The 9,996-nt window shown below is 35.2% G+C and overlaps 1 protein-coding gene across 1 annotated transcript; it reads right to left on the reverse strand.

Moving 5' to 3' along the window:
• Window positions 1-953: 953 nt before the first annotated feature.
• Window positions 954-9,773, reverse strand: LOC121397631 (carcinoembryonic antigen-related cell adhesion molecule 1-like). Its single transcript, XM_041574685.1, has 3 exons — window positions 9,278-9,773; window positions 2,671-2,991; window positions 954-1,069 (listed from the first exon to the last, which is right to left on the reverse strand). Exons 1-3 carry the CDS (start codon window positions 9,612-9,614, stop codon window positions 954-956), a joined length of 774 nt encoding a protein of 257 aa, XP_041430619.1. The 5' UTR covers window positions 9,615-9,773.
• Between the last annotated feature and the right edge of the window lie 223 nt (window positions 9,774-9,996).

The raw sequence follows: 9,996 nt of genomic DNA on the forward strand, positions 1-9,996 counted from the left end.
AATTAGCCAGGGTTTAAGGACTAACTACTCAGATTATGAGCAGATTTTGTGGGTCGTATTTTATCTGGTCTTGACATACACCATGCACCAGCATGAGATTTTGTAGGATCCTGCAGAATCTGATTCCCCTAAACGTGGCCATACACAGGGAGATCCGTTCGTTAGGCAATCTCGTCAAACGAGTGGATCTCTCCCAATATGCCCACATTGAGGTTGATCCGATCGTGGCCCAGTGATCGGATCAGAGTGGAGGCCATACGAGCAGTCGGATTGCGGGACTGCATCAACGAAAAGATGCGCCCGTGATTCGACAGGATTTTTTACCCTTCCTGATGCATCAGGCCGACTTTCGGCCAGATATCGATTAGGGACAACCGTCAAATGGCCCCACACATGGGCCAATAAACTGCCGACTCGGTCGGATCAGATAAAGGGCCAGATTCAGTTCAGTGAGAAAAAGATCTCATTATTTATCAAGTGAAAACTCGTGGACAAGATGAGCATTTTTTAGCACATCATTAAGCTTTTTTTTTTTTTCATTCGTACCTCTTAAATTTGTATCTTTTAATACATTTCATCAGTGGCGTAACTACCGGGGGAGAAGGGGGTGCAATTGGGCCAGGGCCCGCATCCCCTCATAGCCCCCCGGCAGCTCGCGCCCCACTTATTCCAGCTAGTTCCGGGCGTATGGAGGGGGTAGGGGGGCCCGGGAGAGCGTCCCACGCCAGGGCCCGCCCCCTCTAGTTACGTTGCTGCATTTCATGACATTCTTGGTTTTAGAGAACCTGAGTGAGTTTGGTTGTGGTTTCAAAAATCTCTAATACCAATGAAATAAGAATGATGATAAATAAGCCTCCACAGATGATCATAATGTTGATTCCCGCGATCATTGTAGATACAGCATAAAATATATAAGACAGAGATCAGAAATCAATCTTGACACTTTTAATATATTAAGCTGATTTTTTAATTAATATGCTAACAAGAATGATTAAGATGACTAGAGAGCTGAATCGGAGAATTTCCATTAACAGGACAAGAGTCTTCATTTGGCATTTGTCACAATGTCCTGAAAAAACAAATTTACATTTTTAATAATTTGTAAAATTTTCAAATTATTATTTATATTTTAATTTATTTTGTCGACTAATACAGGAGAAGGTCTTTAAAGGAACAGTTTTTTTTTTTTTTGTTTTTTTTTAAAGGAACAGTTTAATGTAAAACTAAAACTGGGTAAATAGGTTGTGCAAAATGGAAGATCTTTCTAATATAGGTAATTAGCCAAAAATGTAATTTATAAAGTATGTCTAACATCTGTCCTGTGAAAATAAAGCTTAGAACTATTGTATTCTAAAAGAAACCCTGAACACAAAGGGGATGTACAATAACGTTTTGAAGTGTTGAGAATTATATTTACTGTAAATGAATGAACGGATATACTGTATGTATAGTTTTATATATTTGTTTTTGCTAGAGAAATCTGCTCTAAATATCTGCACCAGAGCAGAGCCCAGGGAAGGCATTTTAATCCACTCCCTCCCTTACTCTCTAACAACATGTAGGGGCACATTTAACAAGGGTAGAATTTAGAGTTTATGGGAGTTTATAAATACTAATACAATATAAATACTAATACTAATAAAAACAACCAATCGAAATTTATTAAAAAATTTAAATTCAGGTGAATACTCAAATCAAATTAGATTTTTTCACCCAAAAATTATTTTAAAAAAAATATTTTTTTAATTTTTTTTTTCAAAAGTCCACCAAACGACTCCAAATTCATTGTAGTTGGTCCCCCATAGCCAAATTCTTAAAGGGGCAGTACATGAAAAATGTCAAAAAATTTTAAACTCTAATCGAATTTGGACTATTCCCTAGTCGAGTTACACTAAGGGGGCACATTTACTTAGCTTGAGTAAAGGATAAGAATAAAAAATACTTTGAATTTCGAAGTTTTTTTTGGCTACTTCCACCATCGAATTGGCTACTTCGACCTTCGATTACGACTTGAACGATTCAAACTAAAAATCGTTCGACTATTCAACCATTCGATAGTCGAAGCACTGTCTCTTTAAAAAAAACTTCGACCACCTACTTCGCCACCTAAAACCTACTGAGCATCAATGTTAGCCTATGGGGAAGGTCCCCATAGGCTTTCCTATCTTTTTTTGGTCAAAGGAAAATCGTTCGATCGATGGATTAAAATCCTTCGAATCGTTCGTTTCGAAGGATTTAATAGTTTCGAACGATTTTTCCTTCGATCATATGAACAAAGGAAATGCGGTAAATCCTTTGACTTCGATATTCGAAGTCGAAGGATTTTACTTCGAGGGTCGAATATCGAGGGTTAATTAAGCCTCAATATTCGGCCCAAAAAATTAAAATTTTCAATTTGACCCTTGATAAATCTGCCCCTTACTGTATATAGAAGTGAGTTTAATCCCAATATATTTACATATATATATATATATATATACATATATATATATATATATACACAGTACATTGGCTATTCAGATCTTAAATTCTGGATGTTAAACACACAGGCATCCAGGAGATTACTAATCTAGAATCTAACAAGTGTAAAAGATGCCACTTCATCTATGGTAAATGATGTAAATTATTTATTTGGGAATCCTATGAAGCAGAAAGAAAAACAAAGAATACCTCCTTGGCGTTGTCTTTCTTTAACACGCACCCTTGTTTTATCTGCAGGCTGAGTACTTTGACCAGCGACTTCCACGTAACAGCAGTATAATCCAGCATCGTTTTCTGTCAGGTTATTAATGGTTATGACTTTATTTGATTCTGAGAATTTGAGTCTGTTCTTATAGCATGCATGACCTACTAAAGTATTCCTAGCTTCCGTTTCACAGTCTATACCCCATGATACAGAGTAAGAAGACCCATCATTCTTATGCTTGCATCTCATAGTCACTGATTCTCCAACATCTGCTTCGATCACATTAGCCTTCACCAGGCTGCCATCTTGCAAGAAAGAAAAATCATATAATAATATAATTTTTAAAAAAAACACTTTGCCTGATACTTTTGACACATTACACATTTTGTTGAGAAAAACTAAATGATTTTTTCACATTTCCCCTTTATAGTGCCATGGGCTTTTCAATAAACTATAAAATATTTTGCCTAAAAATGGACTCAGATGGCCTCATGTAATATGATATGTTAATGCACAAAGTGCAACAAAAATGGTGCAGTGTATTTTTCTGGTTATTTATCAAAGAGTGAAGTTAGAGATGTCCACAGTCCACTAGTATGAAATACCGCCTCTCTCTATTCATTTTTATGGGATTTTTAATGGCATATTTATCAAATGATGAAATTTCAGTTTCACCCTTTGATGAATACACCTTTAAAAATCCCATAGAAATGAATGGAGAGAGGCGGACTGTGGTGATCTCTAACTTCCCTCTTTGATAAATATACCCCCTTGAATAGGGCATCTAAAGCTGATGCAGGTGGCACATGGGTGTATCCATGGAATGCTTTTGTGTTTAGTCTTATTTTTTTTTAGGATACTAGGAGGCCCATTTACTAACAATCAAATTTCGTTTTTTTCCCCCACAAATCTTGAAAAAAGATGTGGTTTTCCTATATTTCTAAAAAGCTCTAAAAATTCGAGATTTACAAGTGTGAAAACCAGGAAAACCTCTAAGGCAAAACTTTGTGAAGTAAAAGTTATTAAGGCGCTATAGAAGTTAATAGGAGAAGTGATTGGACCGCTTCCGCTTCAGTTTTTAATTTTAGAGGTTTTCTGGGTTTTTTTCTCTAGAAATTGTCCATAAAACTTGAAACTAGGTATTCGTATTTTTTAGCACACCTTGCAGCGCTTTGTTATATCCTTACTTTTTATATTCAGAACTTTTAATAAATTCAATATCAATAGTGCTTTTAGAGTTTGTGAGTTTATTCGTGGTTTCAAAAACCTCTAAAACCGATAATATTGGTTAAATAATCCTCCACGATTCCCCCCCCCCTTAGATTGCTTAAATGAATGTACACCCTAAGGGGATTATTTACTAAACTCTGAATGCCGAAAATCCCCAAAAAATTTAGTTTTTTAGTATAGAATCGAAATTTAAAAAAAACACAAATTTTATAGGAATTTATTATACCTCAAGGATGGAAAAAGTCAGAATCTGAAAATCCGGCATCTCAGACCTGCGATGTTGCATATAAGTCAATTGGAGAAGTCTCAAAGATTTTTTGATCTGCGCTGGGTTTCGTGCAATAATCCAAAGTTTTCAGGTGGAAATTCCAAAAAATTCATAAAATTAGTATCTTTCACAATGTTTTCAGATTTTTTCCCTCTGGGAAAATGTATTAATAAGCCGAAAAAATGTGCGGATTATTTTTTTTTCCCAGAAAATATTGAGTTACATTCTGTCTTTGATAACCCCCTTAGAGAAGTAGATTTTGAAAATTGATACTCTTTTGGTTACCGTTTATTATAGAGTGCAATTTTGCAATAGAGTTTTTTTGGGTTTTCTTTTTTGTAATAATGATTGTTAAATACTGTACCTTAATTTTTAAACACCAAAAATATTCATGGCGGTGACACAATACAATTTTGCAAATAAAGTACTGTATTGTAACAATGTGTCATTGGTTAAATTATTGTTTCTTATTCAAATATTATATAAGAATAAACATTTTTCAAAAATCAGTTATGAAGAACATTTTAAAATTACAGATACAGTATTATCTTACTAGGTGATATTATTTAATATTGTAATATTTATATCAACTGACCCTCGCTCTTGCATTTTAATTTAATTTAAAGTCTTTTCTTTTGGATTCTTTTGTTTTCTTTAGTTTAATTATAGAAAAGGACTGTAAGCCTTCTGAAGAAGAGATGTTGGGTAATACAACAAAGCTATGGAATCTCATATGAAGACAAAATATATGGTAAAAATGGTTAAATTTCTAATGTAGTTTTGATCCATGGTTTAGGGGGCAGATTTTTCAAGGGTCGAATTTCGATATGAAAAAAACCCAAAAATTCGACCATCGAATAGGCTACTCCGACATTCGAAGTCAAAGGATTTTTAAGATCGTACTACGATCATACTTCGAATCGAACGATTTAATCATACAAAAAAATCCTTAGACTTCTCAAAACGAAGCCAAATACTGGCTATAGGTTCTAGGAGGTCCCCATAGGCATCAAAGTTTTTTTAAAGAGACAGTACTTCGATTTTCGAATGGTTGGAGGCATTTTCACTTCGAATAGTAGTCGAATTTGGCCTATTCGATGGTCGAAGTACCCAAAAATTACTTTGTAATTCAAAGGTTTTGAATTCCAATATTTACTTCGACCCTTAGTAAATGTGCCCCTAAGAGTCCCTAGGTAAAGAGTGGTAGGATTTCAAAAAGAATAAAAAAAAGTGGCGTATCACCTGTGATCAGGCAATTTAAGATATTAGGTTAAAACTGATTTGTTTTTGTTTTTTTTAGATTCTATGTGCAGCATATGGAAAGTATTTTCTATATTATCCACATTTGCCTTTCATATACCTGATTTTTCCACTGTTTCAAAAAAAAAAAGTCTTGATGAATCATAGCTTACAAAAGTTCCCTGTCGATGTTTTAGAGTTATACTAAAATATTTCCAAAAATGTTTAACTAATACAAGGTATCTCAATGTTATAGGTTTGTGCAATCATTTCTCTTTTCCCTTCAATCAATGTTGAACCTTCATGTGTGCAAATTATTGTTTATACTGCTGTTTATTACTGAAGACTATTTAAGGGGCTACATATAAAACATGGTATCATTAAATTCAGTTTAAAATTGATGTTGAATGTTTCCCTTTCTTACCTTTCATCTGGTGATACACCAAAAGCATAAATAAGGCAAATGTAAATTTAAAAGAAATCTCCATTTTTCAGCAGAACAGCCGGAGTCCCACAATTATTTTGCATTCAGGTGAATTCTAAACACACCATCCGGTTTACTTTACTCTGTGAGTCTCTTGACCTCATTTGTGACATCAAGGGAAATGTGGTCACCTATGTATGAATGCTGTATTGCATGGCAGGTTCAGACCACAACAACGTTGCTTTCTTTGGATTAAAAATAAAAAATCACCAATTCCATTAATTTATTTAAGTTTTTCATAGGTGGTCTTGATTTTTTTCTAGTTCCAAAATTAGCTCTTTGGTTGTAGGTTAATGCATTTTACCGAAACATACTTAAAGAGATACTGTCATGGGAAAAAAAATTTTTTACAAAATGAATCAGTTAATAGTGCTGCTCCCGCAGAATTCTGCACTGAAATCCGTTTCTCAAAAGAGCAAACAGATTTTTTTTATATTCAATTTTGAAATCTGACATGGGGCTAGACATATTCTCAATTTCCCAGCTGCCTCAAGTCATGTGAACAGAACATTGTAGGAACATGCACAGATACATATTAAAGGGTACAATATTTTTAAAGCTGCTCATAGAATAAAAAAAGACTTAAAATATTTCACTGTAAAACTGTATTTCAACTTATATATTGCTTGAAAAGATATGTTCAGCAGAAAACTTCTTTATTGTTGTATTGATTAAATGAACAAATGTTAATCTATGTTAATTAAATACTGTCTATGGTTTCTAAGTTATTTGCAAATGGAATTGCAATTGAAAGGAGTACTTGCTTATCAATTTCTGTTCTTTGGTTCCGACTCTTGTAACAATGCCAGATCTGTTAATATGCTGGCTTCTGCTACACTGTTTCAGGAGTTGGAACCAGCTAAATAAATTTTACAAATAACTTTGGAATTATTAACCATTTTTAATATATGTATACTAGAAAGTTGCTTAGAACTACCTTTTTATTCGAAACTCAGTTTTTGGGTGGACATTCCTTAAAGCAAATGTGCAGGTTTCCACCTATATCAAGTGAGGGTCAAGATAAATCATTTCCTTGATTTATAAATGCAAAAATACATTCACAAAAATGTTTTGACATGTGTTCTCTTTCACAAGGTTGGCTTCCAGTGCACATATCTAGCTCTTCAGTCAACAATAGGAAGCCCGCGTACCAGATGTAACATGCCCAAACATGGCATCTGCCGAGGGTCGGACTGGAGTAATGGGGGCCCACTAGGACTGCCACATGAAGGCCCTTCCAGGAAGTCACCAGGGTCCCCCTCCCGCCTTCCCTCTGCTTGTCTCAATGAACACAGGTTCGGGCTCAACTGCGCAACCGCCCATGCGCCTGCATGGAGGCGCAGCAGCGCAAGTGTTTTTAAGGAGGAGCCAGATTGAAAAATCAAAGTTTTTTTGGGGGAAAAATTAGAACCGAATTTGCTATTCCTTTGATTCGTACGATTCTAATTCACCCGAATATGGACCTATTCGATCGAAAACAGACCTATTCGACCAAAAAAAAACAAACTACAACTCAATTTCGGTTGGTCCTTTTGAATTCGAAGTTTTTTTTAATTCGAAATCGACCCTTGACAAATATGCTGTAACAGGAAGAAGATAAATAAATTTTTTCAATTCGAAATTCGACCCTGGATAAATATCCTGTAACAGGAATAAGTGTTGAAGCAAAATCCAGAACTCTGTCTGTTAATTGGCTTATGTGGCCTAACAAGTATGGTTTGTTGGTATGTTTGTGAGTACAGTGAATCTTACGATCTCAGGGGGCGGCCCTTATTTTTTACAATGGCAATTTTCGATTTATGATTACCCAATGGCACATACTACTAGAAAAGTATGTTATTATGAAAATGGTTTATTTACATGAAGCAGGGTTTTACACATGAGCTGTTTTATGCAATATCTTTTTATAGAGACCTACATTGTTTGGGGGGGTATAGTTTTCCTTTAATTCCTATTTGTGGCAAAATGAACCTACTGAGTTCATCTAATGTATTAATGATTTTTAGCAGAATAAAGGTATGTTCTTGATATACACCTAATACACTTAAAACACATTTGTTCAAAAAAAAGAAAAATAAATGTGTTGAATGTACATTCTATCCAATGTTTTAATCAGCATATTTCTATTAATTAAAACATACTTCAATACTGTATATTTGGTTCTACCTTCCAGCTCGTCTTGGATACTCTGGGCCCCTCTTAACATTCAACCACAGTCTTTATGTATAATCCTATGTAAGTTATTTTAATTATCATTTCATAGAAAAATATACATCTGTACAGTAATAACTAACACACCATTTTCTTTATTTATACATGTCGAACCTTTACACAATTTGTTCAAAACAAACTTTGGTGGTGTGGTTCCTGCTTTAGGCATTCTGTGATCTGATATACACTTCAACACCAACCTGGAGAATACCGTATAAAGAAATCCACGTGAAGACCAGCACATAGGTTTCTTATTTATAAATAGGTCATGTGTGATTACAATCTTTAACACCTGAAGAAGGAGCTCTGCTCTCAAAATAATGCTATATGTTCGTGCATGAGTAAATACAACACACACACAATGGGACCATTTATTCGAATTTTAGTGGTTTTAAGAGCTTTTTGAAACCATGATTAAAAACTCCTTCCTTAATATCACGAATGCTATGAAAGTTATTAAAAAATCCAAATATAAACCCATTATCCAGAAAGCTCCAAATTACTGGAAGTCCATCTCCCACAGACTCCATTTTATCCAAATAACCCAAGTTTTTAAAAATAATTTCCTTTCTCTCTGTAATAGAAAAGTGCCTAGTATTTGATCCAAGATAAGATATAATTGATCCTTATTGGAGGCAAAACCAGCCTATTGGATTTAATATTTCAATTATTCCATAGTAGACATCCAAATTAAAGAAAGATCCTTTATCTGAAAACTAGGGATGCACCGAATCCACTATTTTGGATTCGGCTGAACCCCCGAATCTTTGGCGAAGGATTAGGCCGAATACCGAACTGAATCCGAACCCTAATTTGCATATGTAAATTAGGGGTGGGAAGGGAAAAAATGGTTTGCTTCCATGTTTTGTGACAAAAAGTCAAGCGATTTCCCTCCCCACCCCTAATTTGCATATATAAATTAGGGTTCGGATTCGGCCGAATCCGAATCTTGCTGAAAAAGCCCGAATCCTGGCCGAATCCCGAACCGAATCCTGGATTCGGTGCATCCCTACTGAAAACCCCCAAGTCCTGAGCATTCTGGACAACAGGTCCCATACCTATATGTCATCAGTGATTGTAAAATAACAATATAATGTAAAATGTAAAATATAGTCAATAAATAAATCCTAAAAAGCTAGTATATACATTTCGGTAGTACCTTTCTGACTCTCTACTGAAGTCACTTTTACTGCAGTTCTTTTGTTCTTCGGATCACTGGGAATATCCACATGGCAGCAGTATGTTCCGGAGTCACTCTCTGTCAGGTTAGCAATAATTAGTTGCTGATTACGATTCTCAGATCTCGTTCTGTATTTGTAGGATGGGAGTTCTAGAAGATTTGTTTCACTCTCACAGCCCAAAGACCAGGTTGCAGCGAAACTGGTGGAAATATTTGTAAAGGAACAGCTGAACGTCACTGATCCTCCAGCATTAGCTTTCACAAACTCCTGTTGCTCAACTGGCAGCGGATCTTTATCTTCTTGTGAGGGAGACATACTGTGGTATAGCTTTTATTTATTAACCAATTTTATTTTCTCTTTTGGTTTGAAAATCATTAGATTCAGCAATTGTGGTAAACAGTAGAGTTCCCACCATTTCAGGTAAAAAATACCATCCTTCATATAATTTTATTTTCTGCCCTATTTGTCGGCTAAAATGTAAATCGGCGGTGGGATGGCACTCTGATAGCTTCAGCTTTCCGAAGTCGCCCAAAGTTTCCTCGTGAGGCAACTTCGGAAAATGAAGTTTAAAGTAATTATAATGGGGGATTTTAATTATGTTAGACAAGATGTCCAACATAACAGCCAGAACACTACTTCCTGCATTGCAGCTCTCTTGGTTTCCACTGATTGGTTACCAGGCAGTAACCAATCAGTG

The sequence above is a fragment of the Xenopus laevis genome, chromosome 8S, assembly GCF_017654675.1.
Source record: "Xenopus laevis strain J_2021 chromosome 8S, Xenopus_laevis_v10.1, whole genome shotgun sequence".
NCBI classification, from domain to species: Eukaryota; Metazoa; Chordata; class Amphibia; order Anura; family Pipidae; genus Xenopus; species Xenopus laevis.

What these genes read in the sequence shown, in the direction of transcription:
- LOC121397631 (XM_041574685.1), bottom strand. Translation starts at nt 9,614, where the DNA reads ATGTCTCCCTCACAAGAAGATAAAGATCCGCTGCCAGTTGAGCAACAG. An exon ending in TTCAGTAGAGAGTCAGAAAG is followed by an intron (nt 2,992 to 9,277) that starts GTACTACCGAAA and finishes CTTTCTTGCAAG; the next exon opens with ATGGCAGCCTGGTGAAGGCT. An exon ending in AGAAAGACAACGCCAAGGAG is followed by an intron (nt 1,070 to 2,670) that starts GTATTCTTTGTT and finishes TTGTTTTTTCAG; the next exon opens with GACATTGTGACAAATGCCAA.